Source organism: Pelophylax lessonae, assembly GCF_965119305.1.
Source record: "Pelophylax lessonae genome assembly, chromosome: 2".
NCBI classification, from domain to species: Eukaryota; Metazoa; Chordata; class Amphibia; order Anura; family Ranidae; genus Pelophylax; species Pelophylax lessonae.
Window position 1 is genome coordinate 686,453,766 of NC_138769.1, and position 16,773 is coordinate 686,470,538.

Consider the following 16,773-nt stretch of genomic DNA (forward strand, 5'->3'; position numbering starts at 1 on the left):
ACTAACCATGGATGAAAGACATTTTTTTTGTGTTATCATTGATATTCTCTGAAAAATGGGCAAGAAATCATAAATTCTGCCAGGGTGTGTAAACTTATGAGCACAACTGTATACTATGACCTGTCCCTCTGCTGCCGCTGCACTTCCCAGCAATTTCCGACCATAATCCCCGGTTCACATTAGTGCGATCGCGGAGATTGCATGTAATTGGGAGTGCCATGCTCCTAAATTACATGCGATCTCATGTGCAGTGCAAATTTCAGCCATACACTTTGTATGGCTGAATTCGCACCGCGTCCGCACTAAACTCGCACATGAGGCTTTTTTTTTTTTATCCGCATCAGAATTGGATCGCATAGTGGTTCACACTAGTGGGATCCGATTCTGTGCGAACTTGCAGATTGCACTGCGATATGCGATCGCAACTGGGGGTGTCACGCTGCATATTCGCAGTGTTCCCGCATCACACAAATGTGAACCGGCACTAAAATTGACAGTCAGGAATTGCTATGTAAATACAAGAGCTATATAATAATTGCTGCTGTCAAAAACAGTCTGTCCGCCGCAGTGTTTATAAATACTGTTGAGATGGGAGATATATACAAAATAACATTGTTACTTTTGTATGTAATCATGTTTTTTTTTAATCTGCCATTCAAAGGGATGGACTTTGACCTACATTTGATGTCAATTAGTAACCTGACAAGTAAAAAATTTTTTTTTTAAATAAAAGTGTTTCTCAAAAATCAGGACCTCCTTCCTCCTGCTGGAGATCCCTCTAGTGATATAAAGATCTTAATAGAGGAAACAGGGCCTCCTTCCTACTGCTTGTGACCCCTTTTGTGATGGAAAGATCTATATAGAGGAATCAGGACCTCCTTCCTACTGCTGGTGATCCCTCTAGTTCAGGCATGTCCAACCTGCGACCCGGGGGCCACATGCGGCCCGAAAACCCCAGGCAATGCGGCCCACTGCCCCCTGACAATTTTTTTTTCCAGGGGAGGAAGGAAGTCGGGTCGGGGGCACGGCCACAGCAGCTTCCAACTAACGGTAGGCAGAGGCTGCCTCAGAGGGGAGGGGAGGGGGGGGGGGGGATGTGAGCATGTGCTGTGTTTCTGACTCCTACCACCATGACCACTTCAAATCACTGAAGTGGTGATGGTGGTTAGATTGTTCCTTTAATATCTCAGAAGAAGTAAACCTCCATATACTGATTCCATTTCATTTGATCATCCTCTAGTTGTGTTAAATTAGTGCGGGGGGGGTGCGGCCACGCGGGAAGAGTGCGGTGGCATTTTATTACTTATATACCTTAACTATATTATATATTTTATATGCGGCCCGAGAAAATGTCTTTACACTCAATGTGGCCCAGAGAAGCCAAAAGGTTGGACACCCATGCTCTAGTTAGAACTAAAGACCTCTATTGAGGAATCAGGACTTCCTGCTGGTGATCCCTCTAGTGATATAAAGATCTATATAGAGGAATCAGGACCTCCTTCCTCCTGCTGGTGACCCCTCTAGTGATAACTAAAGATCTTAATAGAGGAAACAGGGCCTCCTTCCTACTTGTTACCCCTTTTGTGATGGAAAGATCTATATAGAGGAATCAGGACCTCCTTCCTACTGCTGGTGTCCCCTCTAGTTAGAACTAAAGATCTATATAGAGGAATCAGGACTTCCTTCCTCCTGCTGGTGATCCCTCTAGTGATAGAAAGATCTATATAGAGGAATCAGGACCTCCTTCCTCCTGCTGGTGATCCCTCTAGTGATAACTAAAGATCTTTTAGGACTTCCTTCCTCCTGCTGCTTTACTCCTCTAGCAATGCATCCTATATTTCGTTTTGCTTTTCCCCACTTCCTGGCCACACTATTTGCTCTTTACATCTTACATTTATGGCCAGTTCACACTGCAGCCTCTGTTAAATCGCAGAGCAGAAGCCGGAGTGCTGAATCAGTGAATTCAGCGCTCTGGCTGCTCTGCGTTGCTGGCTGGCTTGGGGGCAAACATACAAAGTGGACACTTCATTCACTGCAATGTTGGGTGACAGGATGTGCTGCATGACATTGCAGTGCGATTTGGGCTGGTGCGCTGTGATAAAATGCCGCACGTTGCAGTGCTAGGCTGCAGTGTGAATGGGACACATAGGAAACAATTGTTTCCTGTGTGTTGCTATGGTAACAGACGTTTTACCATGTGGTAAAACGTCTGTCACTGCACATCGTGTGAATTGGCTCTTAGAAACATTGAACTGAAGTTTCCACTGCTTTGACCAATCTTCCAGCAATGCCAAATCATGTTTCAAATTACAGACACCTCCAGGGATATCAACCCTATTACACACCTTTGTATCATCAGCAAATAGACATATCTTTCCCCGCAATCCTTTCGGTATATGACTTGCATGTAGATTAAATAGCACAGGGCCCAGTACAGAGCCTTGTGGTACACCACTAGTGACTGTTCTCTGCTTTGAATGAACAACCACGCTCTGGTATCTATATCCTTTAGGCACCTTTCACACATGCTGTCCGTTTGTCCATTTTTCATCCATCCGTTGACGGATGAAAAACAGACATCAATGCATTCCTATGGAAAACGGATGTAAATGAAAGATCATTCATTTACTTCCATTTTCATCAGCTTCCGTCAACATCCATTTTTTTAAAACAGATGAAAGTTCTATTTTTTATCCGTTTAAAAAAACAGATTGGATGGAAAACAAATAAAAACAGATGAAAAACTGATGACAACGGATGAAAAACGGATGACCACAAATGAAAACCCAATGAAAAACTGATGACAAAGGATAAAAAAACGGATGTTGACTGAAGAAAACTGATGACAAAAAACTTGACTGAATTGATGAAATGTGTGAAAGGGGCCTTAGCCAACTGCATATCCACTGATCCACCCAAGGGTTAAGTCGTGGCTTGTACAGTGTATTGCATAGAACTGTATCAAATGCCTCGCTAAAATCAAGATATGCTATGTCCACAGCACCACCCTGGTCCAAGACATTGGTAATATAGTAAAAAAATTCAGATTAGGCTGACATGATCTGCTCTCAGTAAAGCCATTCTGCTTTGGGTCCAGCAAATTGTGTGTTTGACCCAAACCAACATGGCTGAATGTTTTGACTATATCACAATTGTTTTAGATTTTAATTATTGTTTTTGGCTTTAACCTGTTTTCACGTAAAGGGAGTTTGGTCTTGTTCAAAGAATGGGTTTACTGTCCCAAGATACCTATTTAATTAAATTGCAGATTTAAACACAAGAGGTATATTTTCCTTTGTGCACTGATCAAGCACTGTGCAGTGTGAAACAGATCCAAGCTTTTGCCACTTTCTGTTTTGGAATAAAGAGGAATTTCATAAGATAGGAAAGGGGGCATGTCCTATTTTTCTATGGGTGATGTATGGTGTGGGAACGGGCCTGACCGGTACCTGTAAATTGGACTGACATGGAGCTGATGTCAAACTACTTTTGTATGACTGCAGGGTTTACTTGCCTTTTGCTGCTGTAACTTATATACTTCTTTCATATTAGGTCCACTTTGAACATGCAAGTCTTTTGCCACTTGGTTCCTGGGTTATTTTATTCTTTTTATAGAGAATAAATATAGAGAATGTGATACAACATTTCCTAAACCACCCATAACAGAGATAGCAGATGTGGGTGGAATTGGCCTTTAAAAGAAAAATATAGGGATGTTGGGTGAATTAAAGTTTCTTGTTTAGTATATATTTTCCACTTTTTATGTATTTATCTATTAGCATTGATATTAAATCTTTGCTTTACAAACATCGAAAGCGGTAGTTACCCAAAGCCAAAAAAATAATACCGTATTTTCCAGCGTATAAGATGACTTTTGAACCTCAAAAAAATCCTTCAAAAATGGGGGGGTCGTCTTATACGCCGAGTATAATATCACCAAGGTACCCTAAGTATAAGTATTACCGGTAGATGTAATCTCAAGACGCTGGCTGTATGGGAATCCTGTATCGGTATACCGTATGTACCGTAACTTCGGCTACATACAGTGTACTGCGCTAAGCCAATCACTGTGAGCATTATATTTTATTATTGAATGCAAAGCCTGCTCGGATTGGCAGAATAATATCAGCCTGACTCCGTCAATCCGAGCAGGCTTTGCATTCAATAATAAAATACATCGCTCATCGTGATTGACTCAGCGCTGTATACTGTATGTAGCCGAAGCTACGGTACATACGGTATACCGGTACAGGATTCCCGCACAGCCAGCGCCTTGAGATTACATCTACCGGTAATACTTATACTTAGGGTACCTAAGGTCAAATGCCCCTGTACTGAGTGATCTGAGAAGCAGCTAAAACTGATGTCAAGTGCAGGCTAAACACAACAGGCAACTGGCTTTGTTTTCTCATTAGCATGAAACCTCTGCTTTCTGTTCAGGTGTTTGAAGTTTATATTGAAGGTCCCTCTGAACATCCAGAGTCAGAAGAAAGAAGGTGGAATCTGGACCTAAGATTGTACATGATATGTTTCCTGCCAGTCATCATTCCATTGGTTTTTATACGGAATCTGAAGAACTTATCCATCTGCTCTTTTTTAGCCAATCTATGCATGGCTGTCAGCCTTGTCATTATTTATCAGTATGTTCTAAGGGTAAGTAAAGGTTTCTATATTTATTTTATTGTGATATTTTACAGTATTTCATTGAAGGCTCACTTTAGAGCACTTGGAAGCCCATTCCCAGTAAGGCAGGCTATAGATGATGCAATTTTCCTTCCTGAAACCTGTGGTTGCAGGAAAGATCATTGCTTGATTTCCCCATCAACACAGGCAGTGTTAATGGGGGGAATCCCTCCCGCGGAGCTATTGCGTCTCCCCGACAGGTGGGTGTGGGGGGTGTTTTAGCCATCCCTGCCAGGAGAACACAGTGATTTTTGGTAGCGGCTATAGCTGCTGGCAGTAATCGCATATAAAAACAGACATGCTAGTTGTACCCAAGTCAATCCATGAATTGATTTGAGTACAATCAACTTGTCCTTGGCTCACATCTTGGCCGGTCCCTGCTAAACTGGCTGAGATTCAAACAATCCATGGTGGGCTTAAAGTAGTTCTAAAGCCTTCAGATTTTTCACCTCATGCATTGGGGTGAAAAACCTTCTGTGCTGCAGCTTACCCCCAGACCCCCCCCCCCTTTTCCTTCCCTGAGCGCATCCGATCTAGTGATATGCACGAGAGCAGCAGCAGCTCCCACCACTGCCTCTTTCCTCATTGGACATATTGAAAGCAGCGCCGCTGTCAATCAACAGACGCAGCAGCTGAACTCGGGAGTGAGCATTCACGGGTGCCCCCAGGGTAATCGTCTCTCACTGGGGGCACCCGATGAAGAGGAGGGACCTGAAGTGCCGGTAGGGGACCCCAGATGAAGAAGATCGGGGCTGCTCTGTGCAAAACCATTGCAGAGAGCAGGTATGTTAGGTATAGTCTTGTTTGTTATTTTTATTTGAAAAAACACAAAACTTTAGAGCCACTTTAAGGCCCCTTTCACATGGGGCGGATCCATTTTGATGGACTCCGCTTGCTCAGCGGGGATTGGTCCTCTGATCCCTGCTGAGCAGGTGGATGACAGGTCCGTCTCTGCTTACCATGCAGAGAAGGACCTGTCAGAGTTCCGCCCTCCTCTATGGGGAGATTGGATGAAAACGGACAACCTGTCTGTTTTCATCTGATCCGACTCGCTGGATGGTTGGATGGCGAACGTATCGCCATATGTCTGTTTTCAACGGATTTTGTTGGATCGAATGTCAGCTAACATCCGCCTCCCCATAGAGCCCAATGGGTGGCCCGAACAGGTCCTCCTGAAAAACAGACAGGTGGACTCGATCACTCCGATCGTTCACACTATAGCATTCCGGATCACGGGAGAAATTGCCACGATTCTTCCAGCAATTCCAAATCCCTGCAAATCGCTGGGTGCCCTTGTGATTCCTGTTATTTTCAATGGCACTCAAATCATGGCGCGATTTTGCCACGATTGTTGCCCAACAAATTTGCGGTAAAATCATGCAAACAGAATCACGGGACGCAGGTTTGCGCGATTTTACTGCGATTTGTCGGGCAACATCGCGCCGCTGAAAATAACAGTATTGGGCGACAAGCGCCCCGCGATTCTGTGTGCGATTGTACCACAATTAGTTTGGCGAAAATCACACCAAAATCGTGGCACTATTTGAGTAAATACCAGGGATCACAAGGGCATCCCGTGGTGTGCGGCGATTTGAAATTGCGGGCAGAGTTGCGGCAGAATCTGCCTTCTGAGGTAGATACAAGCCTGACTGAGCCCCTGATTGGGGTTCCTCCACTGCCCAATGAGAATCCTCTCACAGAGCCAGTGGGGAGACTCCCCTCTCAGAAACCTCACCTGGGAGACTGGACAGTCCAGCTGAAATCATGGCCCTGCTGTTAAGCGGCCAAGGCCCACTATACATTACCTAGCACCTACCTCTAGGGTGCTACATCTATCTATCTATCTATCTATCTATCTATCTATCTATCTATCTATCTATCTATCTATCTATCTATCTATCTATCTATCTATCTATCTATCTATCTATCTATCATAATTTGTAGACACTATAACTTTCACACAGACCAATTAGTATGCACTTGCAATTTTTTTTTTACTAAAGTTATGTAGCAGAATACATTTTGACTGAAATTTATGAAGAAATTTGATTTTATTTGATATGTTTTATAACAGAAAGTAGAAAACATCATATTTTTTTCAAAATTTTCAGTCTTTTTTAATTGAAATAATATAAAATAAACCCAGTGGTGATCAAATTCCACCAAAAGAAAGCTCTATTTGTGTGGAAAAAATGTCAGTTGCGTACAGTGTTGCATGACTGTGCAATTGCCAATTAACCGGTTGCCGACCGCCGCACGACTATATACTGCGGCGGTCAGCCCCGGCCAGGCAGAGTGACGTATCGGTACGTCACTCGCCTGTCACTGACTTGCGAGCCTATCGCGGGCGGGCGCGCGCCCGCCGCGGCTCGTTCACAGACAAGTCAGTGCGTGTGACCGGCGGACTCGATGTCCGCCAGTCACACTGCGATCGCTCCTGTGAAGGGAGAAAGACAGAGCAGCTTGTGTAAACAAGCTGCCTGTCAGTTCTCCCTGTGTAAAAGTGAAGATCTGTCCGTTCTACTATGTAGAACGGTTGATCTTTGCTTTTACACCAATAGGAATGTCCCTACACAGTTAGAATCACGCCCCTAGGACACACTTAACCCCTCCCTGTCCAATAAAGTTAACCCCTTCCCTGCCAGTGTCATTTTTGCAGTAACAGTGCATATGTATAGCACTGATTACTGCAGTAATGTCACTGGTACCCCCAAAAGTGTCAAAAATGTCAGTCAAGGGTCCGATCTGTCCGCCGCAATGTCGCAGTACCGAAAAAAAAATCGCAGATCGCCGCCATTATGCGTTAAAAAAAAAAACACCAAAAATGACAGAAATCTTTCCCTTTGTTAGTAAACGCGATAACTTTTGCGCAAACCAATCAAAATACGCTTTTTGCGATTTTTTTTACCAAACATGTAGCGTAAAACAAATTGGCCGAAAAATGTTAAAAAATTTTGATTTTTACTTTTTTTTTGGGGGAATTTCATATAAAAAAATGTGAAAAATATTGTTATTTTTGCAAAATTTACGCTCTTTTTTTGTTTATAGCGCGTGATCAAAAAATCGCACAGGTGATCAAATACCACCAAAAGAAAGCTCTGTTTGTGGGAAAAAAAGTACGTCAAATTCGTTTAGGTACAGCGTCGCACGACCGCGCAATTGTCCGTTAAAGTGACGCAGTAAAAAATCGCAAAAAAACCCCTGGTCCTTTAGCAGCCAAATCCTCCGGGGCTTAAGTGGTTAAATGTAGCACAGTGAAGAAGTGACTACTCTTGACCAGAGATGTATAGTAACTAAGTAGAAATACTTCACTACTGTACTTAAGTACGGAAAGGCGGTATCTGTACTTTCCTAGAGTAGAATTTTTTTCTCCTACTTCCACTTTTACTTCACTACATTTTTTCGATGATTTCAATACTTCTACTCCGATATTTTATTTTTGTGCTGCATAGTTACTCGTTACAATTATAAAAATTACCACTGCCAGAACAGTAGATGGCAGATTTCATGAAGCTCAAAACATGTGTATTACCAGCGCATACGAAAATAAATGCTACTGTATGCATAAATAAAAGCTGAATTTGAAATAATAAAAAACAATATGATGTTCAAACTTTTGACTTCTTTCTTTAATAACTACATAACACAGTACTTGTACTTTTACTTTCAGTACTTGAGTAGCAAAATTTAAAAAAAAAACTACTTGCAATACTTAAGTACAAAAAATGTTGAATACTTTAGTACTTCTACTCAAGTCACTTTTTGATCAAGCACTTCCACTTCTACTCAAGTCACTTTTTGATCGAGCACTTGTACTTTTACTCAAGTATGGGTTTCGAGTACTTTATACAACTCTGCTCTTGACTACCCTTGACTAATTTTGTTTTCTAAATGTAGCACAGTGCTGAATAGCAAAAAAATGGTCTTGTCACGAAGGGGGTAAAACCTTCCAGACTTCAAGTGGTTACTAACAGGTTTCCTTTAAATACCAAATAATTGGAAAGTCTAGCTGTGAGCGAATGAAGCCTTCAATATAATTTTCTGGGGGGAGAGACATTAGGTACAGAGGGTTGAGGGGGAAGAGGCTTTTTCTCCTTGGAGATGAGATTCAATCAGGGTTCTCTGTAATCTACTTCAGACAGAATCCAGAATGCTCCCTACAGGTTCACTGGCAGTTTTCTTCTGAAATTAAAAGATATAAGTAAATATCATTATTTAAATTTCATGGGGTGATGAAGAAGCCTCTCAGAGAATTCCGTACACTAGTGACCTCCCAAAAGTAAAATATTAGTTTTGGATAGTGTTGAACTATTGTATATTTATGGTTCATCCACAGTCTGTGTTTTCAGGATACAGTATATAATCCGTTTGACTACATCTATTATTTATCTTTTATTCTTTCAGAATCTTTCTGATCCTCGCACTCTGCCTCTGACATCCACTTGGAAGAAATATCCGCTGTTTTTTGGAACGGCCATCTTCGCTTTTGAAGGCATAGGAGTGGTAAAATGATCTTTTACTTTTTGAAGTATAAATTATAACTAAATATTTTTTTAAAAATTGATGAATTCTAATAGTTATACAGTTTGTTATATATTTCCTGGCCAAATCTGTAATAGTGATATGATTGTTGGCACAGCCATACAATGTCTGCCTCTTCTTACTGAGCCCCGTATTAGGAAAAGCATATACAACACATCCGTTATTAGCATTTTAAGGAGCAATTCCAGGGATAAAGTGATCTAAAAACTTGGGTGCTTTGTGCTGTGTAACTTATAATCACATTTAGGCCTTTTTCACACAGGCAGACCGTTCAGATCCGCCTGTCAGTTTTTTTGGCGGATCTGAACGGTCCCCCCATGCATCTCTATGGGGCATCGGATGTCAGTGGAGACATGTCCGCTGACATCCGATCCGTCAAATCTGACTAGATGGAAACCCTATTTTCCATCCGTCCAGCGGATAGGATGGGATCGGATGATCAGATGGTCCGTTCCCATCCGATTCCCCCATAGAGATGCATGGGGACCTGACAGCTGTGTCTATGCACACAGTGCGGAGAACAGCTGTCATCCTCCTGCTCAGCGGGGGATCGGCGGATCGATCCCCCGCTGAGAAAAACGGAGTCCGTCTGACGGACGGGCTGTGTGAAAGAGAACTTAGACTTCAAAAGCAGGGTTTTGTCTCGTTGGTCATTGTGAGAATTACTTTTCTTTTACTCTAAATCAGTGGTCTCCAAACTGTAGCCCGGGGGCCAGCTGCTTTGCTTACCTCTAGCCGACCCTTGGAGCAACTATCCTCTCCATGATTCAAGACTGTATTTCTCCCACTGATATCAACAATGAGGCACAATTCCTCCCACTGACACCAACAATGGGCAAAAATCCTCCCACTGATGGTAATGATGGGGTACTATTGCTCCCAGTGACACCAATGTTTGGTCATTATTCCGCCCACTGATACCAACGTCCAGCTCCCCTGAAGTCTGAAGGACAGTAAACTGGCCCTTTGTTTATAAAGTTGGGAGACTCTTGATCTTAATTGTAGATAATTTGGCCAGCAAGAAATTGAACAGAAAGAACTTCCTCCATCCACACAGACAAAGTAAATGGAGGAATTCCCCTGCCAGGACACTGTATTCTGACAGTGGGGTTCAGAATACACTGATCAGTATCTGCAGCTGTTGATCGACAAAAGTTTTCCAACACATTTGTTCAACAGAAGTCGCTCTAACGAGGATGGGCACACACTGTTCGAAATTCAGCAGGTTTCTGCTGAACTGGCTGGTTTTCGATCCATCTATGACCACCTTTAGGGTTTATACATGTGAGAAAAAGGAAGTAGTCTGCAGTGAGCACATATTTCCATCTGAAGGCTCTCACAATAAGTACGGGTTCAACCACATTGGTGTGATATGCTCAGATGTGTCCAATACACCAAAAAATATATGCTTTGAAGTATATCCAGAAATAGAGGAAGCACTCAGCAATGTCTCCCATTAAAGTGTTTATTGCAAAAACATTTTGGAAAGAAGGGTTAAAACCCTGTTGCGTTGTTTAAAGGAGAGGTAATGCCAAAGCTCTTTTGTTTTGGCTATACTTTTCTTGGGGATCACAGGAGTGCAGTTCGTTCTGCATTCTTGTAACCCATTTTCAACTGATATTCACCAGCTCTCTGCTCACAGAACACTGAGAACTGAGCGATCAGTGCGCTTTGATTGCTGAATTCTCAGTATTAGAGCTGGTGAGGGACAGATGCAGCATTGGATCGATACTGCATTCACCTAGGTGGGTATAATGTTTTTTTTTTTGTTAACCCTTACTTATCTTTGAAGAAGTCCCCTTTGCCCTGTCTTGAAACTAACCACCCCCCCCCCCAACAAATGCAAACTTCCCTTCATCCGACGGGTGCAGCCTCTGGTGATCATTTACATTCAGCTCCCCAGGTCTCACTCTCCCGGCCTGTGTATTGCAGTCCTAGACTTTTATGCGCCTGTCTTTCGAGGCTAGGAAGGTTTTCTGGCCCTGGTGGGCATAAAACATGGTGACCTATTTGTCACCCTCTTTCCTGGACATCAATGATTCTTAAACTTTGCTGCTGTGGGGGCCTCTTCACTTCCAGTTTGTGGCCCTGCACCTCAGGTATTAACCAAGATACGGCCCTTGTAGTAGCCTCTCTATGTTCCTATGGTATCCCCACTGCTTGGTACTTCGATGACCTCCTGCTTGGAGAAAAGTCTCTGTGTAGCTCTTTCAGAAAGCATAAAGCTGACCATACAAATGTTACAATAATTCAGATGGATCACTAAGGTCATATTCTTTACATCATGGCAATCACAGGGTGGCTGCAATGGCAGCTGCAAGCTTATATTAAAGTGGAGTTCAGGCCTATTTTGCAACTTTAGTGATTCCTGGAATGCTCGCTATGTTGATCAACATTTGGGCATTTTCAATTTTTTTCGGGGGTCCCTTACCTTATTTTCAGGGCATTTTTGATTGTACTTCCTCCTTCTCCCCCCCTCTGTGGCCACGGCCACCGACATCACTTCCGCCTTTGCATTGCATCCTGGGAGCTATTTGTCATCACTCCCAGGAGGCTGGAATCAGGAAGAACTCCCAGAATACTCCCTGGAATCAGGAAGGACACAGCAGATTACACTGCGGCTTCCGATGCCCACATCCAAGATGGCCGCACCCAGACCACGTTTTTAAAAGTAAGATTTTGACTAAAATACAATACTATACACCTTGTAAGTATGAGAATAGCGGTTCTGTAAAGGGCGGTGGATTTGTATTATAGGGGTATTTTTAGTTAAAAAAGGTATTTGAGGCTGGAGCTTTAAAATTACTCCGCAGGATCCTGGCTATACTGTAGAAGAGATCCAGATGGCTGTAGAGCCTCATGATAACATCCACATGGGGAAGATGTGTGCCTTCCAAACCATTGATCCAGTATGCAGTTTGGGGCTGTCGTAGGCTGGCCAGTAGTGGCATTGTTAGGAATGGATCCAAGAATCTTTGTCCTCGATCAGCTTGGCTACAACGCAGGATATACTGTTTAGAGAGAACCTGTCTCCACACAATGCTATTACATTAGGGTTTTCCTACCTAAAATGCAGAATCACATTCCTTATAATTGTCTCTGTTCACACTTGTATGCTCAGTTGCCTTATGCGCTTTGCCCTACTCAATACGCCCAAAAAAGTATATGAGCTTTTCTTAGTGTGTATAGATGGTTTTGCTCCAAAGGCACCATGTGCGCAAATAAATGCCTCTAATTTTCAAGAACTGCTCTCCTTCCCTTGCCCAGTCATCAAACGCCTGAAGCTTGATACCTATGCAAAAACACGTGCAAAAACTTTGTAAAACGCCCCCCAAAAATCTTCCAAAATGTCCAATAATACACTCAGCCCAGGTGTGAATGCAGATTTGGTGTCAGTTCCAAACCCTTCCATTGCTACTGCAATAAAGTTCAGGAAGAGATAGTGTAGTAGTCATTAAAAAGTAAAAAACAAAGTTGTAGTAGCAATAATAGTGATTATCACAATGTTTTATATAATGCCTTAATTGTTAGTTCTTCTGCACACAACAACTCTATAACCCTAATAGCAGCTTCTGCACTACTACAAACCGGTCAGTTTTAGCCTTGGAGACACTCTGGGATTTTTACTGTATAGTCTAGAGATGACTTTTAGGTATACAGGGTTAATTTCATTGCTAGCTGGGATGACTGGAAGCCCTGAGGGCAATACATCTACATTGCAAAGATAGATAAATAACTTCAATTATTGTGTGTGACTCTGGGTGTGGTTGCCACCATCCTTATTCATTATATCTGAAAAACCACAATTGCTCCTGTAAAGAGCAATTGTGGTTTTTCAGATAAATAATGTCTTACTGCTCGGAATGCAGAGGGGATGTGTGACTAACAATTTTATTATGATGTCACCTCCTGTACGTCAGATGTCGGGTTTTCTGGATTGGAAATGATCACATTGGGTACAGGGTCAGTGCCAATAGCAACCTCTGCAATACTTAGTGATGTGCCATCTTTACATGCACACAGATTTTCTGTTTAACCACTTAAGCCCTGGAAGATTTTACCCCCATCCTGACCAGGGCCTCTTTTGCGATTCGGCACTGCGTGATTTTAACGGACAATTGCGCAGTTGTGCGACGCTGTACCTAAACTAATTTGCTGTCCTTTTTTTCCCACAAACAGAGCTTTCTTTTGGTGGTATTTGATCACCTGTGCGATTTTTTTTTTTTTCATCATGCGCTATAAACAAAAAAAGAGCGTCAATTTTGCAAAAATAACAATAGATTTCACATTTTTTTTATGAAATCCCCCCCCCCCCCCCAAAAAAAATGTAAAAATCAAAAATTTTTAACATTTTAGGCCTATTTGTTTTATGCTACATATTTTTGGTAAAACAAATTGCAAAAAGCGTATTTTGATTGGTTTGCGCAAAAGTTATTGCGTTTACTAACTAAGGGAAAGATTTTTGTCATTTTTGTTGTTTTTTTTTAACGCGTAATGGCGGCGATCTGCAATTTTTTTTTTGCGGGACTGCGACATTGCGGTGGACAGATCGGACCCTTGACTGACATTTTTGACACTTTTGGGGTTACCAGTGACATTACTACAGTAATCAGTGCTATACATATGCACTGTTACTGTAAAAATGACACTGGCAGTGAAGGGGTTAACTTTTTTTGAGAGGGAGGGGTTAAGTGTGTCCCTAGGGGCGTGATTCGTACTGTGATTGGCTGTGGCTAGTTGTGTAAGAACAGTGATCAACGGTCCTACATAGTAGAACCGTATGATCACCATTTTTACACAGGGGAGAATGACAGGCGGCTTTGTTTACATTAGCCGCCTGCCTTTCTCCCGGTGTCACGGGGGGTCCGTGACCGAGCGGTAGCGCGCATTCGGCGGCGCGCTCGCTCCCCAGAGCCTCACAGGCTAGCGACGTAGACCTACGTCGCTTTGCCTGTGAGGGGCTGACTGCCGCAGTAAATCTACTGACGGCAGTCATCAAGTGGTTAAATTGCCTCAACAGCCCCCATGATGGTACCCCTTCCACCCCCAGGTCCCAAAGCAGCCATGTAGGCTTCTATGGCTATTGGAACACCACTCCTCCATAGGCTGAGATGGTTCTATCAGTCTCCTGCAGGCTGAAGGAAGCATTTCCTCAGTTTCTACTCCTCTAGTTATCGCACTTCAGCATTGTAGCTTGTTAGCAGTCAGAAGGAGAGAGGCTGCAATTGCAGCTGATCTGTGTCAGATGTTTGTGAACACAACCAGCAGGCTGTCATCCCTGAGCTGGTATCTCAATTCAATAAATAGATGGTGACCCTGGATGGTGCCTGAACAAAGACAGCTCTGTCCTTCTGGTATTAAAGGACATAAAGACATTGTTGGAGGGAGTACTGTGACCTTTATGAGGTGTGTTACACATAAAAAAGTATATGTCATGCTAGGTTCAATTTTTATCCTTTTCCATTTATTTGTAAGGCCGAATTATTTATTAAATATATTTTCTTTATTTTTTGTACTTTATTCAAAGCTAGTGTCAATCAATCACACTTTATGCATATCTACTTTGACCAAACTCGTGCAACCTTCTGTCTCTCTGGTGTCGATAAAGTATAAAGGATTTTTCTGTTTTTTAGGCACATACAACAAGATTAAAAAAGTGACCAAGCGGAAGTAAGGATATAGTCAGTCCTATATTACTTTGCTAATTGGGGTGCCTGGACTATTTTCAGCTTTAAAATACAGGCACAATGTTGGAGTGAACGCTGCAACCGTGGGAGGATATTAATAATGATATTGATATAATTAATAGTCTTAGTTTAAAGCAGTGGCCTCCAAACTGCAGCCGTGGGCCAGTGGTGGTCTTTTGACTGGCCCTTGGGACACTATTTCTCTCACTGACACAAATGATGAAACCCCATTCCTTCCACTGACACCAGTAGTGGGGCACTAATCTTCCCACTGACATCAATGACTGGGCACTATTCCTTCCACTGATGCCAACCATGGAGCACTATTCCTCCCACTGATACCAACAACAGGGCACTATTCCTCCCACTGATACCAACAATTGGGCACTATTCCTCCTACTGATACCAACAATGGGGCACTATTCCTCCTACTGATACCAACAATTGGGCACTATTCCTCCCACTGATACCAGCAATGGGGAACTATTCCTCCTACTGATACCAACAATTGGGCACTATTCCTCTCACTGATACCAACAATTGGGCACTATTCCTCCTACTGATACCAACAATTGGGCACTATTCCTCCTACTGATACCAACAATTGGGCACTATTCCTCCCACTTATACCAACAATGGGGTACTATTTCTTCCACTGATACCAACAATTGGGCACTATTCCTCCCACTTATACCAACAATGGGGTACTATTTCTTCCACTGATACCAACAATTGGGCACTATTCCTCTCACTGATACCAACAATTGGGCACTATTCCTCCCCCTGATATCAACAATTGGGCACTATTCCTCTAACTGATACCAACAATTGGGCACTATTCCTCCCACTGATACCAACAATGGGACACTATTCCTCCCACTGATAACAACAATAGGGCATTATTCCTTTCACTGGCACCAACGATGGGACATAATTCCTCTCCCTGACATCAACAATGTGCCACTATTCCTTTCACTGACACCAACAATAGGGCACTATTCACTCCCGCTGATACCATCAATGGGGCACTCTTCCTCCCACTGATATCAACAGGGTGGCATTATTCCTTTCACTGACACTAATTGATAGTACATAATTCCTGCCACTGACACCAACAATGTGTCATTATTCCTCCCACTGATACTAACAATGGGGCACTATTCCATACACTGACACCAATGATGGGGTGCTGCTACTAACACCAACAAGGGGCCTTCCACTGAGACCAACAATGGGGTACTATTCCTTCCACTGGCACCAATGATAGGGCACTATTCCTCCCACTGACACCAATGATGGGGTGCTGCTACTAACACCAACAAGGGGCCTTCCACTGAGACCAACAATGGGGTACTATTCCTCCCACTGACACCATTGATAGGGCACTATTCCTCCCACTGACACCAGCAATGGGGCACTATTCCCCCTCATTAATACCAATGAGGGGGCACTTATCCTTCTCCTACTGACCATGTGTTACTGAAGCCTGAGACACAAGAGCATTTTCTACTCCAACTGGCTGCAGTCCGGTCCCCATAAAGTCTGAAGGATTGTAAACTGGCCCTTTGTTTAGAAAGTTTGGAGACCCCCAGATTAAAGAACTGATAAGAGGTGGGGCAGTGACTGTAGTCTGTCATCTGTTACTTTCTTTATACTGTTCACTCTTATAGCACAGCAAGACTGAGTGGATCACAAGAGTCTGTGCATCGCTTAATGATATTTTGCCATTTGCAGCAGCACTGACATACTGCAAATGTTTCAGTTGTTGACTTGTTTGTTTGGCCTTGCCCTCTCAGATAGTTAAATGGAATTACGTTTTCTTTGACTTGGAAAGGAATATCGGGAAATAAAAGTGTTTATG

The 16,773-nt window shown here is 42.9% G+C and overlaps 1 protein-coding gene across 2 annotated transcripts in view; it reads left to right on the forward strand.

The window, feature by feature from the left end:
* The window catches only part of SLC36A4 (solute carrier family 36 member 4), a 516,124-nt gene that overhangs the window by 184,573 nt on the left and 314,778 nt on the right, over positions 1 to 16,773 (forward strand). For both annotated transcript variants that reach the window (XM_082245868.1, XM_082245869.1), the window contains exons 7-8: positions 4,441 to 4,653; positions 9,088 to 9,186. In XM_082245868.1, coding sequence (XP_082101994.1) covers positions 4,441 to 4,653; positions 9,088 to 9,186 — 312 coding nt within the window. The remainder of the gene's footprint in view (positions 1 to 4,440; positions 4,654 to 9,087; positions 9,187 to 16,773) is intronic.